This window comes from Esox lucius, chromosome 20, assembly GCF_011004845.1.
Source record: "Esox lucius isolate fEsoLuc1 chromosome 20, fEsoLuc1.pri, whole genome shotgun sequence".
Classification (NCBI taxonomy): domain Eukaryota; kingdom Metazoa; phylum Chordata; class Actinopteri; order Esociformes; family Esocidae; genus Esox; species Esox lucius.
In genome coordinates, this window is record NC_047588.1 from 29021617 (window position 1) to 29037593 (window position 15977).

The following is a 15977-nucleotide window of genomic DNA, read 5'->3' on the forward strand; positions in this document are numbered from 1 at the left end:
ACTGGGGCTTGACTAGGAATCAGAGTCAAAGGTAAACTAGGCAAAAACAAGTCAGTACACAAAAATCCAGTAACAGTTGAATTTCAAGAAAGGACTTAGTAAAGTTGCAGTGAAAACAAACAAAACCTCACAATCAGAAGGCTTGGAGTGAATTAACTAAATAGTGGGACTAAACAAAGGAACAGATTAGTGACATGGGCGGATCAGTATCTATGTGATTCTGAGGCAGGATGAGTGCTGCGTTCACGTGGAGTGCAAGGTTCGGGATGTACGCTGGTTCCCGACGAGAAGTGAAGTGAATGGGGCACAGACCTTACAAGCAGATCATGTAATCAATGTTCCTGGCTTTCCCAGTCTTTGGAGACACACTCAATATTAAATGCCACTTCATTATTTCCTTTTCCGATGCAGTTTAATAATCTTTTATTAACGGTGATAGGATCAGCAGTACACATGACTTCATTAGTGGAAAGTTACATGATTAATCTGTCTTTTCACTGTTAAAAAAAACTGTCATATATATATGCTACGCTAATGGTGTGAGGGAAGTTTAACTCAAAAAAGCAGTTAATTGGTGAAATCCTTGTTAAAAAGTGTGATAACATTTCTTGATTATTTGTACTTCTGCATGTAAAGAACCCCTGTAAAATGGACCCTGATCTCACTTTTTACTACGGAAAAAAAATATCTAGAAGACCTGAATATGTTGTAACAGGCAGAGCAGTCTACGTTTTGTTTCTAAAAATAAAATGTATCTAAATGTAGAGGAAACAGTATGAAAGAGAAAGGTATGATTAAAGGCATGAATAAAGCATTGTTACATAGAAGGAAGAGAGGGAGATTGGAGATATGTAGATAGAGAGAGAAGGAAGTGAAAGGAGAGAGATATGTGGAGAGACATTACAGAGAGATAGGAGGGAGATATGAAGAGAGACATTACAGAGAGATAGGAGGGAGATATGAAGAGAGACATAACAGAGAGATAGGAGGGAGATATGAAGAGAGACATAACAGAGAGATAGGAGGGAGATATGAAGAGAGACATTAAAAAGTGGACGAGGAGAAAGAAGGGAGAGGGGGTAGAGGAAACTGCTGACAACACAAGTTGTAAAGACACAGCGCTTTAACTGATTGGTCATTAATGGAGAAGGGGGAGGGTGTTTGGTGGTACTGTCTCTCTGATGCCTGTAATAAACAGCTTCAGCATAGTGTCATAGGAGAGACAGGGCCGTATGGAGAGAACAGGCACATAGCATATACCCAAACACACACACACACACACACACGCACACACACAGGGACAGGAACAGTAGTAATGCAGTGCCAGCAGTGCCAGGATGTGACTGCAGCAAGTCCTCTGTCCTGTCGCAGTTCACACACACAGGGATGCATCCATACACACTCTCACACACCCTCACTTTGGGCAATGCTGATAGATTCCCATTGTAATCTGCTCAGGTGGATAATCAGAAGGGAGGGGGGAGGACCAAATAAAGAGTGAATTATTTAAATATGAATCATTTGGAAAATTTGTAATGTATTTAGACATGATCAACATGTTCAACATGTTCTAGGGAGATCATTCCTCCTGGAATGATTCCACCTACAGCACCCAAAGAGGGAATCTGATCCGTTTGGAATAGAAAGTTTGTCAATACAAACAGCAGTGTTATGAAATAGATAGCAAGTAACAATTTATCTGGTGCGTAAGACATGTTCTGTTTAATTTGACTGCTGATGACAGTCTAAAGAAACAACACCGGACAAGCTGTAGTACCTTGGTCAGGACAAAGGTACCACTAAACAGCTGACATCTAATCAACACATTTTAAACAAAACTAAACTCTATCTTAAGGCACACCTTGCTGGATGTTTCTTTTAACTTTCTATGTGTTTTCTGAAACTGGTTGAGTTTGGATTTATAAACAGCTTCTTGGGTGTATTAGAGTGTGTAATGACATTCAAATTAAGTAAAAGCTATATTATGGTACAGTGCTCACTTGCAAAATGTCACGTCCATACAGTAATTAGAAATGATAGTTTGTGTCTGTGCCCACCCTCCTCAGAGCAGTGTTCAATACTGCTGCCTCAGTTTCTGGCCCTCTCTCCTTTTCCAAATGAACAAACAATTTTTTTTTACCCTCCCCACTCTCATCCCAGCCTCCACACATCCTTTCTCCCCCTCTCACTGAAGGCTGAAAATAAGGAGATAGATGGGAGATGGAGGAAGAGAGGGTGAAGAGCAGGTAAGAAGAGGATAAACAACAGTTAGAGAGTCAGGTTCGGGGGTGAAAGCATGAGGACAATTCTCCCTCTCTCACAGTCTCTCAGTCCACAATAGATGAAAAATCTTTCACAGTCACTCAGACCAGAATAGATGAAATTTATTTCACAGTCGCTCAGACCAGAATAGATGACATTTCTTTCTCTCAGAGTCTCTCAGTGCAGAATAGGTGAAACCTCTCTTTCAAAGTCATTTCATTGAAAATCAGGTAAAAACCCAGAGTCTTTCAGTACAAAACCTCTCTTCCTCTTTGTTCCCACTCTTTCTGTTGCTACTGCTGTCTTGCTCACTACCCCTCAATTACCTCTTCCTTCTCTTCCCTCTCTCTCCCTGTACCCCTCTTTCCCTCTTTCCCTCTCTCCCTGTACCCCTCTTTCCCTCTCTCCCTGTACCCCTCTTTCCCCCTCTCCCTGTACCCCTCTTTCCCCCTCTCCCTGTACCCCTCTTTCCCTCTCTCCCTGTACCCCTCTTTCCCCCTCTCCCTGTACCCATCTTTCCCTCTCTCCCTGTACCCCTCTTTCCCTCTCTCCCTGTACCCCTCTTTCCCCCTCTCCCTGTACCCCTCTTCCCCCCTCTCCCTGTACCCATCTTTCCCTCTCTCCCTGTACCCCTCTTTCCCTCTTTCACCCATTATCTCTCACCCTGTCGTTGCTGTCAGCCTCTCTTCCTCTCTTCTTTGTTTCTCCCTGTCTCCTTCCTTCATCTCTCTCACTCTCCTGCTCTCTTTCTGTCGCTGCCTGACATCCTCCTGACCAGGCCTCCCCCCTTCTCTATTCCGCTCTAGTCAACCTCTCTCTCTTTCCTCTTGTTCTCTTTCTCTAGATATGCTTCTATAGTCAGCAGTGCAACATGAGGCAAACGGTGGCTTTCTGTCTACTTGGACTGTCAGCTCTGCTCCATGGTGAGTGGCTTTAATCCCCCCCCCCCCACCCACCCCCCCCCTCTCTCATCTCTCTCTCTGATTGTTTATTGTTTATGTTTCCATGTCCGTGTCTGCTAGTGTTGGTCTGTACATGAAACTGTGTGTGTGTGTGTGTGTGTGTGTGTGTCTGTGTGCGTGTGTGCGCCAGCATGTACATGTGTGTGGGTGAAATGTAGAGAGGTGTGCAGTATACTGCACTATATTTCAAATCTCTATGCATAGAAACAGGAAATATATCCAACTTTATATAGATAGGGGTGCACAACATGTGTTTGCAGTATCAGAGGGGTATGAGGATACAAGATGATTGTATACCATCAGGTTGGGAAAGGGAGCGGAGGGAAATAAAGAGGGAGGAGAGGTGCAGGAATAGGGACAAAGAATAAGAAGGATCCCAGACATTACAGGTTAGGATGATGCTAATCAAAGTTGTAAATTAAACCCTCCTGTCTATTTTCATCCATTATTGGTTGATGTGTTCCTCTATGTACCAGCAGAAATGTCTTGCATAGTTTATTGAGCTCCCGTCTTGTGAATGTCTATTGATATGGTACCATGCAGCTCTGGAATCCTCTGTCTGTGGGGTATTGTCACCAGAGTAAAACAATACAGTACACTGCAATACTGTCCAAAAGTCCCAATGGACCCACACATGGGTAATGTAGAAGCATTGCGGTACTTTTAATGCACTGAAAGAAAACAGCTTTTAGACATTTTTTTTTATTACCGTCTTAAGCTTATATTGCAATTCAATTGCCATCAGACGTTTGTGCTTAATTTTATGAGGGAACTTTGAGATATAACACATCCGTTCTCTTGACATTTCATATGGGTCCTTTATTTTGTTTTGCATACTGTTTCTTGCAGTATTGTCCTTCTGTCTGTATTACCAACGATATATTCAGAAACTGTATGGTGGTATTATATTGGACAATGAGTGGAAAAACATTTGTAAGAGACTGAGAAGACTTGGTGTGAAATAAGACACATTAAGTCTGTTTTTTTATTTTTTATTTAGCACACTGTGTAGTGCTGTGGTATCGAGACAAATCTGTGGAGTAACGTGTTTGAGGCTGGACTACTATATTTCGGGAACAGGAGGAACAGCTAACATCTAGCCTTTTCACATGCCTTTTGACACCTTATGCGTTGAGGCAGAGAGAAAAATGTGCCGTTTTGAATCATTGTTACATTGTGACACGAGGCAGAGAGAGAAATGTCTGTTTGGAAGAAATGTCTGTTTCCCTGTAATTCTATACATTCTGCTATGCCACCTGCGGGCCCCAGCTTCATGAGAGGGGGCCCTAAATAAACGAGTTTTAAACACCCTTAGAGCTCTGGGGCACTGGGGCATCTGCCCTGTGTGCCCTATTGGAAATGCAGTCCTGTATGCTAGTTTGGAGGAAGTGGTCACCTCTTGTAAGGTTGAGGGAGTGGGTAGTTAGATTTGGAAAGCTAACCGCTAACGGTCCTCAGACTGACTTAATGGTATCAGCTGTCCTGCGGCTAGCTCATTAAGAGTGTTATTCCCAAGTGAACTCTGCATTCCTGTCGCATCGTTTGCTACTGCTTTGGATTTCCTTTGATCCGAACACTGTCAGTTTTACTGTGGGGTTTACTCTTGGCTTATATATTTTACAATGATATATCGTTTTTTGTATGTACCTATGCTAGTCATTATTTACGTTTATAGAAAACATCTCTAGTAATATTTTTAGCCTTGAATGTGTGAGATCGTGCCATATCATGATTTACCATCATAACACATTGTTACAGAATTCCATCAACTGTGCATATACAATGTGATGCAGTTGTGAAATGGTAAGATTGATGTTAAACCACAACCATGCAAAACTGAGGTTCCTGGATGTTGTGTCTGGATGTTCTAATGGTCATAGAAAGACTTGTCTGTTACTGATCGATCCCCTTAATTATAAATGTTCCTGTTCGGATACACAACTCTCTGTCCTCCCTCTCTGGACTCACTCCTGTAATCACCCTTGGCCGACGTTTGTAACATGTACTCTGCCGAGAATAATAAAAGACAGCTCAGAAGTTCTTTTTTAATGATTTCCTTAATCGTTAGTGGAGACTGGAAAACGGCGTGCATGATAAACAACATTTTTGAGAACAAGCTCCTCTGTATAGCGTCTGCAGGGGGAATAGCAGACACAATTGTACTTACAACTCTTGATAGCCTTTGTGGTTAACATGACAACTATCTATGTACAACATTTGGTTTGGAAGTACTTGTTTTTTTTAGCTTCCCTGTCTGTGGTATAATGATAGCCAGGAGAACGGAGCAAACAGCTTTTGTATTAAGTGTCCTAGGGTAGTGGCACTGGATAGGCAGAGCTTCCTATGTTAAGCTTTTTAAAGCTAACAAGATAACAGCTAGCTATCCTGACATTATAGCTTTTGTTATAATAAACTCCTCTGGGCGATTGTGTTAACACTAATAATAATTGATATAAAACAAAACATAACATTTTTAAACTGTATGATTTCATTGCTATTCATGCAGGTCTATTACAGTTTTTTCTGATTGCTTAGGCACTATCTTTAAGCTATTTTTGCAAAACTCTCCACACTAACCACAAAACCTTACACCAAACCAGCAAAACATTATACATCTCTTACAAAATCAAACAATTCCTGCAAACTCTTTTACATTTTTTTGTTTTTGTGTCAATACAGTACACACAAACCATAATTTGAATAAGCACTAGAAGTGCCAACTACACACTGATAGTATAAATGAAAAACACTTGTAGCTTTGGTTTTTTCTGTGTGCGGGGCAAAGCAAGTTGTAATAAAGTTTTGTCATACATGCAGTATACACACATACACCCAGATATCCAAATGTGTACAGTATGGATGTGTATTCTGAACATAACACACCATCAATTCAAATTATGGGAAAAAGTTATTTTCTTTTCTCAAGATGTTCTAACAGTCTTCAAACAACAAAAGCGCAGTAGAAGAAAAAAAAATGTGTGCTAGAAAAAAAAAAGGAAAAATAAAATAGGCTAAATTTGGCTTTTGCTGGTCTGGCCATAAGACTTCATCCATATCACATGCAATGTTGTCTTGAGCTAGGCAGTGTGGAAAGTCACCTGGAGTGCCATATCCAGGACTGGCATGACCCCTAATCGATGTCTCCACAAACATCCTCCATTGCCTCTAGATGGGGGATGTGTTGGTGGGGCTGGTGATCATACACCTTCCAATGCCATGCAGAGAAGAATTCTTCAATAGGAGAGTATGGGGGGAGATTGCATGTAATGAAAAGTGGGTGACCTGTGAACCAATTGCGGACCACAACAGCTCGGTGGAAGCTAACATTGTCCCAGATGATAATGTAAGTGACCCTTGGTCACTAGGGATTAGTCTGGTCTGGAGGGTTTCTAGAAATGGGATAATGTGTACCTGTAGCCTATTTATAGTGCTCAAGCTCTGATTTGTGTGTGATCTCATTACCTAAAAGTATTTTTACATGTGTCTTTGTGGAAAGGCAACTGGCGAAACAGTGTAGCGATGTGGAGACCAATGTTTTGCTAGAAGTGTGTTATTAAATTGAGATACTGAGTGTAAAGCAGTGAGTTGTGTTTACAGTTTTGCTAGAAGTGTGTTATTAAATTGAGATACCGAGTGTAAAGCAGTGAGTTGTGTTTACAGTTTTGCTAGAAGTGTGTTATTACAGTATTTCTGAATTGCTAAACCACGTTTTTTGAATGTTTCTCTCGCTTTCTCAAAACCTTAAACACAAATCACCAAACTTAAGCTACACTGTCAAAACCTTTGACTTGTCTTGCTATATCAAACAATTGCTTCAGAACTATGTTATCTTTACCCAAAACCAAACACTGTTTTCAGATAACACACACATCCAACTAATGCACAAACACTACACAGAAGTCATTACACACTAGAGATAAATGCAAAACACTGCACTCAGGGCAGAGCAGGGGGGAAATTATATTTATTATGAAGTACTTGCACAATCCTGCACACATATGAATGTAGTCACAAACAAAATATGCAGCAGATCGATAGCAAGCAATGTCTTGGAATCATTCTGCCTCAGCATCATGCCTCTGGGCATGGTCAGGCCACAGGACCTCATTAACGTCACAGGCAATCCTGTCCCTTGCTAAACAAGAATCCTTTAGCATGCCGAATCCAACCTTGAATTGCTTCCACTCAAATATTCTCACATGCTGCATCCATTGACTGAATGAGATTTTCCTGTGTATAAGGATTTCTGTCATAGACCTTCCACCTCCATGCAGAAAAAAAATATTCAATGTGATTAAGGAAGGGCAAGTATGGTGGGAGGCACACATTTATAAAACGTGGATTATTTTCAAACCACTCACCAATGCTAGGACCACGGTGAAAGTTCACATTCTCCCAGATTACCACACACGGGATGCTCTGCCTGCTCATCACCTCTCTGTTCACGTCTCAGTAGTGCTTCCTGTAGAGCATACAGAAACGTCATGAAATGGGCTGTGTTTGTAAGGCCCTACAGTCACATGGCGGTGAATAACCCCGTAGCTGCTGATGGCAGCACATATGGTCACGTTGCCACCACGCTGCCCTGGCAACTCTACAATGGCACGTTGACCAATAATGTTGCGGCCTCTCCTTCTCCTCTTGGTGAGATTGAAGCCAGCTTCATCCAAGAAGATGCACTCATGAGGCCTCTCCATGGAATCCAGTTGAAACATTCTCTATAGAAATGAACAAAAATGTATTTTTGAAGTAATGTAAATGACACAGCATTCCAGGCTTCATGCCTCTGTATACATGTGCTGCATTACATTCAACACAGTAAAAATTTACAGTAACTCACTAGTGCTGTATAATCTCTGGACATGATTACTTACTTGTACATATTGATATCGTAGCTCTTTTACTCTTTCAGACTTTCTCTCTAATGGGACTCTATAGGCTTGTTTGAGACATATCAGGTTGCGTTTCAGGACACGGTCAATTGTGGAGTGAATCACACTGTTGAGTCCTTCAAAAGTCACGTTGTCTTCCTCAACTCGCTGTTGTATTTTACGCAGTTTGAAGGACCGTATTGACAATAATGGTCTCCTGCTGTTGTGAGAACATACCTCTCCTTCCACCGACATGTGGCAGTCTTTCAATTCTAGCAAATAAAACCTCTTGTTAGAATTGTACAGACAGGCCTAATGCATTGAAATGTCACCAAATATGTACAATACATAAAATACTAGTATACAAGTATATCACTGCAAGAAAAGGGCACATTTTTAGAGATATGTCACAGTAATTTACTGAGACGTTCCACGACTGTACATACTGTACTGTAAGTTTGAGGGACCACACATGATAGTACACTTACCTGTTCTCTTCTCTGAATGTCCTGACAAAGGAGGCCACAGAGAACCTGCTTATATTTGGTTGAACACGTAGTCCTGCTTCCCTCATACTCATTCTATGAACCAGAACATGGTGTATGATTGTTGCTCAAATTTCATTGGAAATGATGGCTCTTGTTCTTCCTCCTCCTCCTCCTCCTCTGTCTCTTCCTCCTCCTCCTCTGTCTCCTCCTCCTCCTCCTCCTCCTCCTCCTCCTCCTCCTCCTCTTCCTCCTCCTCCTCCTCGTCCTCGTCCACTTCCACTTCCACTTCCTCCTTCTCTCCTGCCCTCCATTGTGATAATCACACATGCCATTTGGATTTGACATGGCTTTATATCCTGATTACTGATTAGGTGCAAATCATTACTGATTTGAAACAGGTGTGTTAAATTTTGAGTGCTTGTGTGTTACCGATTATAACAGTGTGTTGCTTGTGTTTCACTTTTGGGGGCTGTGTTGTGCCATTTTGAGTTGAAGTGCACCACAATGCTACATGTGCTTTGTGAATGACAATGTGTTTACAGTTTTGCACAAAGAGTGATTCCGATTTGCTAGTTGTGTCTAACCACATGAGAAGTGTTTGAAGTTCTGCAAACTGTGTGATTTAATCAATAAAGTGGTTTGTACACTTGCAACTTTGGTTTTTCAAATGGATTTTAGTGTTCTAGCAATTCAAAAATACTGTAAATTGAGAAACTGAGTGTAAAGCAGTGAGTTGTGTTTACAGTTTTGCTAGAAGTGTGTTATTAAATTGAGATACTGAGTGTAAAGCAGTGAATTGTGTTTACAGTTTTGCTAGAAGTGTGTTATTAAATTGAGAGACTGAGTGTAAAGCAGTGAGTTGTGTTTATAGTTTTGCCAAAAGTGTGTTATAAAATTACAAACTGAGTGTAAAGCAGAGAACATGCATTCAGATGGGCACACTTGGAAAATGCATTGGCTACAAGTGTTGCAGTTTTTTCTGAATGCTTAAACACTAACAGCGCTCTGAAACCATCAACACTTGCTCCTGCTCTCCCTCAGTCTCTCAACAGGGCCCCCACCAGCGTAACCTACTGAGGGAGCTACTGAGGGACTATAACCGTATGGAGAGACCTGTGGCCAACGACTCTCTACCACTCACTGTCCGATTCTCCTACACTCTTTTACAAGTCATGGATGTGGTAGGTACACTCCCATTTTAACATTTTACCTTTTACATTTTAGTCATTTAGCAGATGTACAGTTAGAGGATTCATCTTAATAAAGCCAGGTGGGACTACCAAATAACCCAATTCTATCTATTGAGGTACCAGGATAGGGAAGAGCTTGACAGGGTTTGAGCATAGGCTAAAGGCAGGAAGGAGCAGTTCCCCTTACTGCTCCATAGGCATGCACTGTGTTCTTGTAGTGGATTCAAGTTCCACCTGGAAGCCAGTGGGGTTTGTTGTGGAGTGAGTGACATGGGAGAACCTGAAAAGGTTGGACAGCAGCCGGATGAGTTGGAGTGTTTTGATAATGCCAGCAAGGAGCCCTACCAACAGTGAGTATCAGTAGTCCACGTGTGAAATAGCAAATGTCTGGATTAGGACCTGCGCCGCTCTCTGTCTGAGGTGAGGCACGCTCAATGAATTCTGTAGACCGTGACCCCGCAGTAGCAAGGAGTAGGGGGCTTTGAAACCGAGTCCCAGAGGGAAGATGTAAGGGCCTGAGAAGTCCAGCCCTAAAGGTGTGGAGAGGAGGATCTGCTGGTTCACAGTGTTGACGGCAGAGGACAAGAACAGAGGAGAGAGTAGTGTGAAAAGCCTGTGTGACGCAGACTAGACCGTCAGGGTTGAGGGGTCTGTCATGAAGCCTGGCTGGTTAGGGTTGAGGAGATCGTACTGTTGGCTGATAGGAGAGTTGGTCGGTGACAGCACAATGAACTGCTTTGTAAAGGAAAGACAGAAGGGAGGTATAATGTGGTTATACACACACACACACACACACACAAACACAGACACATTACTTACACACTATCTGAACTGTCTTCATCATATTCCAGGATGAGAAAAACCAGATCCTCACCACTAACGCCTGGCTTCAGATGGTGAGTGTGTGTGCCTGCCTGTGAGTGTGTGTCAACCATGTAACCAGAGTCATTGATTGACCAAAATCTATTGGATTCCTATAGCAATGGTATGACCACTACCTCCAGTGGAACCAGTCAGAGTACCCGGGAGTCAAGTCCCTTCGCTTCACTACTGACCAGATCTGGACACCAGACATACTACTGTACAACAGGTGGGTCAGACATCCATGGACTTAGTTCACTCCACAACGTCACACATTGCCAATGTAGGTATTGAATGAGCTCATTTGAAATAGTGTAAATGGTTTGTACATTGTGCAGGAGGGTGATCACACAGACGGTCACTGGTTGAAGTACGGTTAAAGAGACGCTGGAGGAAGAAAATATGTTAGCGGCACAATGACGTCCACACACACCGGCTGATCTCTGTGTTGTGTCCTCAGTGCCCATGAGAAGTTTGATGCCACCTTCAAGAGCAACGTGCTGGTTAACTCCAGTGGCTTCTGTGAGTACCTTCCTCCAGGTACGTCCACAGAACAATCCACTCATTTAAGGAACGTTCTCCTTCTTCCTTCCTCTTCTCACCATGAACTGTCACTAACTCCCTCTCCCCTCCTCTCTCCCTCTCCCCTCCTCTCTCCCTCTCTCCCTCTCTCCCTCTCTCCCTCTCTCCCTCTCTCCCTCTCTCCCTCTCTCCCTCTCTCCCTCTCTCCCTGCCCCAGGTATTTTCAGCAGTGCGTGTAATGTGGACGTACGTTGGTTTCCCTTTGACATCCAGCGCTGTGAACTGAAGTTTGGCTCTTGGACGTTTGACGGCTGGCTACTGGACCTCCAGATGAAGGAGGCTGACCTGTCAGGATACATGTCTAATGGAGAGTGGGAGCTGTTGGGTGAGAGAAAGTTGTCTGCCTTTTGACCCAGCCTGTCCCTCGTCTCTTACTCTCACATGTTTCTTATCCATTCCTCTGATGTCTTTGCCTCCAACTGCCTTTCTGCTCCCTGTCGTTTTCTTGTCTCATCCCCCGTCTTCTTCTCTCCCTTTTGGTTGTAGGTGTACCAGGGGATCGTCATGAGATATTCTATGATTGCTGTACAGAGCCATACTCTGACGTGACCTTTGTTGTGACACTTCGGAGGAGAACTCTGTTCTATGCTCTCAACCTTCTCGTCCCTTGTGTTCTCATCTCTTCTTTAACCCTGCTGGTTTTCCTGCTGCCTGCAAGATCGGGAGAGAAGATTGGTCTTGGTAAGAAGAGAGGGGATGGGGGGGATTACAGTACAACAGAGCACCGATCAGCCATAACATTATGACCGCTGACAGGTGAAGTGAATAACACGGATAATCTCGTTATCATGGCACCTGTCAGTGGGTGGGATATATTAGGCAGCAAGTGAACATTCTGTCCTCAAAGTTGATGTGTTAGAAGCAGGACAAATGGGCAAGTGTAAGGACTTTGACAAGGGCCAAATAGTGATGGCTAGACGACTGGGTCAGAGCATCTCCAGAACTGCAGCCCTTGTGGGGTGTTCCCGGTCTGCAGTGGTCAGTACCTATCAAAAGTGGTCCAAGGAAGGAAAAGCGGTGAACCGGAGATAGAGTCATGGGCGGCCAAGGCTCATTGATGCACGTGAGGAGTGAAGGCTGGCCCGTGTGGTCCAATCCAACAGACGAGCTACTGTAACTCAAATTGCTGAAAAGGTTAATGCTGGTTCTGATAGAAAGGTGTGATCGCAGTTTGTTGTCAATGGAGCTGCGGAGCTGAGACCAGTCAGGGTGCCCATGCTGACCCCTGTCCACTGCCAAAAGCACCTACAATGGGCACGTTCGCATCAGAACTTGACCACGGAGCAATGGAAGAAGGTGGCCGGGTCTGATGAATCAGGATTCCTTCTACATCACATGGATGGCCGGGTGCGTGTGCATCACTTACCTGGAGAACACAAGGCACCAGGATGTACTGTGGGAAAGAGGAAAGCAGGCGGAGGCAGTGTGATGCTTTGGGCAATGTTCTGCTGGGAAACCTTGCCATGTAGATGTTACTTTGACACTTAGCACCTACCAAAGCATTGTTGTAGACCATGTGCACCCTTTCATGGCAACGGTATTTCCTGATGGCACTGGCTTCTTTCAGCAGGATAATACGCACTGCCACAAAGCAAAAATGGACCAGGAAGGGTTGAGGAACACAACAACGAGTTCAAGGTGTTGACTTGGCCTCCAAATTTCCTAGATCTTAATCCAATTGAGCATCTGTGGGATGTGCTGGACAAACAGGTCCAATCCATGGAGGCCCCACCTTGCAACTTACAGAACTTGAAGGATCTGCTGCTAACATCTTTGTGCCAGATACCACAGCACACCTTCAGAGGTCTAGTGGACTCCATGACTCGATGGGTCAGGGCTGTTTTGGGGGCAAAAGAGGGACCTACACAATATTAGGCAGGTGGTCACAATGTTAAGGCTGATCGGTGTACATGCGTACAGTACTAGCCACACAATGCCAGCATAACATTTCCTCCCTCATCTGTCTCCAGGAATCACTGTTCTTCTCTCTCTGACTGTTTTCATGTTGCTGGTGGCTGAGATTATGCCCCCTACCTCAGACTCCATACCACTTATAGGTCAGTGACTGGGTGTTTGTGTCTTATGTGTATGTGTGAATGTGTGCGCACATGTGTATTTATTATGTCTACCTGTACTTTAATACTGTCTCTCCATTTTAGGTCAGTATTTTGTGAGTACCATGATTACCGTAGGGATGTCTGTGGTAGCGACTGTAGTTGTTCTTCAGTACCATCACCATGACCCCAACAATGGAAACATGCCTCAATGGGTGAGACTCTGACTAGTCAATCTACAGTTTGGTTTGTTTGGTGGGTTTTATCCAAGGATAAGAGTTGCAGAAAACAATACTGAATGTAAATAAATACTTTTTTTATTGACAAAAGACAAAACTTTCAAACAATAGTACTTAACACATTCTTATTTTTTAGGGTTTGGATTTAGGTTGTGTTTTGGAGTTAGTGTATTAGTTACATTTACAGGTTAGGGAAAATAAGATTTTCAATGTAAATAATATCAACTATTTTGTAAATCGAATCTAAATCCTTTGAAATGGTTTTGCCACAGACGGGCTCTGGGTCCTCTTTCTTACTGTGTGTGTGTGTATGTTTCAGGCAAAGTTGGTTCTACTCCAGTGGGTTCCCTGGTTTCTGAGGATGAAGCGTCCAGGAGATTGGGAAGAACTCAAATCCCACCGCAGCCACTCAAACCTTCAGAGCCAATCCGTCCCCACTACTTTCCCCCCTAACCCAGCGCCCACCTCCATTCCCCAAAGCTTCAACTCTCTGCAGAACTGTCTTAGTCATCTCAGCCAGCCCCTACCACACCTACCGTTAAACCCCACCCTTCAGTCTTGTCCCAACCAGAACCAGAACCCCCTACCTAGTATCCACAATAACCAAAACAGAATTCCCCAGCCCCTTCTAGACCCACATCTAAACACTAACCCTAATCTCCCCACCACCTCCGACCCTCTGCCCAATGGACACCTGCCTTATGTGGGTTACCAGAGTCCTCCTGAACCCGATCCTGGTGTCACCTGGAGAGGGGGAAGAGGTGGAGTTGGAGGAAAGGGTTCTAATACCCCCGTTCAACATGACCTCCAGCTATCCTCCACAAGGTTCGGTAAGCTGCCTCCACAACTGCCTACAGCTCTAGATCCTGACAGCTGTCTGGATGCCAGAGCTGGACAAGGAGGAGAAGGTATGGACTGTGCCCAGGTTAAAGTGTCCCAGGCTGGCATAGTGGACGCCCAGCTCCAGGCTCTGCTTGTGGAGGTGCGGTTTCTGGCTGATCGTTTCCGTGAGCAGGATCGCAGGGTGAGTGTGGCAGAGCAGTGGCAGTTTGCCGCAGCGGTCATCGACCGTATGTGTCTGGTGGGGTTCAGTGTGTTCAACATCATATGTACTATCGCCATCCTCATGGCCGCACCCAACTTTGTGGAGGCGGCCTCCAAGGACTTCTTCTGAAAAAGGAGAGTGGGGAAGGAGGAGGGTGGAAGAGAGGAGAGAGGAGGAATTGATGTTAGGAGACACAAGCCACATGACAACTGGTACTCCAGATGCTTGACAACAGAATGGTCCCCTCACCATGATGTAATACCCTTTTATATACCAATGGACACAGTGCTCTTCAGAAGTATTTCACCACTTGGTAAAGATCAGTATTGAACAAAGTCTATGACAACATTTTATAGTTGAGAGAAATCGAACCTATAAATTGAATTAAGGCTTTTCAAAGAAAAAACTAATTCTTAATTCGGAAGTGATTTTCCTTTGTTAAAGATCTTTGACTCCCACCTCCGGCAGAGCTTTGACTGGATCCCGAGGGAGGCTGGAGATATTGAGTCTGAGTGGACCATGTTCTCCACCGCCATTGTCGAAGCGGTCACTCGGAGCTGTGGCCGTAAGGTCTCCGGTGCCTGTCGAGGCGGCAATCCCCGAACCCGGTGGTGGACACCGGAAGTAAGGGATGCCGTCAAGCTGAAGAAGGAGTCCTATCAGGCCTGGTTGGCTTGTGGGACTCCTGAGGCAGCTGACGGGTACCGTCAGGCCAAGCGGACTGCAGCCCGGGTGGTTGTGGAGGCAAAAACTCGGGCCTGGGAGGTGTTCGGTGAGGCCATGGAGAAGGACTATCGGCTGGCCTCGAAGAGATTCTGGCAAACCATCCGGCGCCTCAGGAGAGGGAAACAGTGCCCTACCAACGCTGTTTACAGTAGAGGTGGGCAGCTGTTGACCTCAACTGGGGATGTCGTCGGGCGGTGGAAGGAGTACTTCAAGGATCTTCTCAATCCCGCCGCCACGTCTTCCATTGAGGAAACAAAGGATGAGGGCTCAGAGGTGGACTCGTCCATCACCCGGGCTGAAGTCACAGAGGTAGTCAAGAAACTCCTTGGTGGCAAGGCACCGGGGGTAGATGAGATCCGCCCTGAGTACCTCAAATCTCTGGATGTTGTGGGGCTGTCTTGGTTGACACGCCTGTGCAACATCGCGTGTCGGCCGGGGACAATGCCTCTGGGATGGAAAGACCCTCTTTTTAAGGGTGTGTTCCACCTATAGGGGGATCACACTTCTCAGCCTCCCCGGGAAAGTCTATGCCAGGGTTCTGCAGAGGAGAATATGGCCGATAGTAGAACCTCGGATTCAGGAGGAACAGTGTGGTTTTAGTCCGGGCCGTGGAACACTGGACCAGCTCTATACCATCTACAGGGTGATGGAGGGTTCATGGGAGTTTGCCCAACCAATCCACATGTGTTTTGTGGAT

At 44.6% G+C, this 15977-nt stretch overlaps 1 protein-coding gene across 1 annotated transcript; it reads left to right on the top strand.

Annotated features, from left to right (window-relative positions):
- The first annotated feature begins 3133 nt into the window (after positions 1-3133).
- On the top strand, positions 3134-14723 carry LOC105024488 (neuronal acetylcholine receptor subunit alpha-7-like). Its single transcript, XM_029115866.2, has 10 exons — positions 3134-3185; positions 9625-9764; positions 10625-10669; positions 10754-10863; positions 11095-11174; positions 11374-11541; positions 11703-11897; positions 13187-13273; positions 13376-13485; positions 13829-14723. Exons 1-10 carry the CDS (start codon positions 3134-3136, stop codon positions 14681-14683), a joined length of 1842 nt encoding a protein of 613 aa, XP_028971699.1. The 3' UTR covers positions 14684-14723.
- The last annotated feature ends 1254 nt before the right edge of the window (positions 14724-15977 follow it).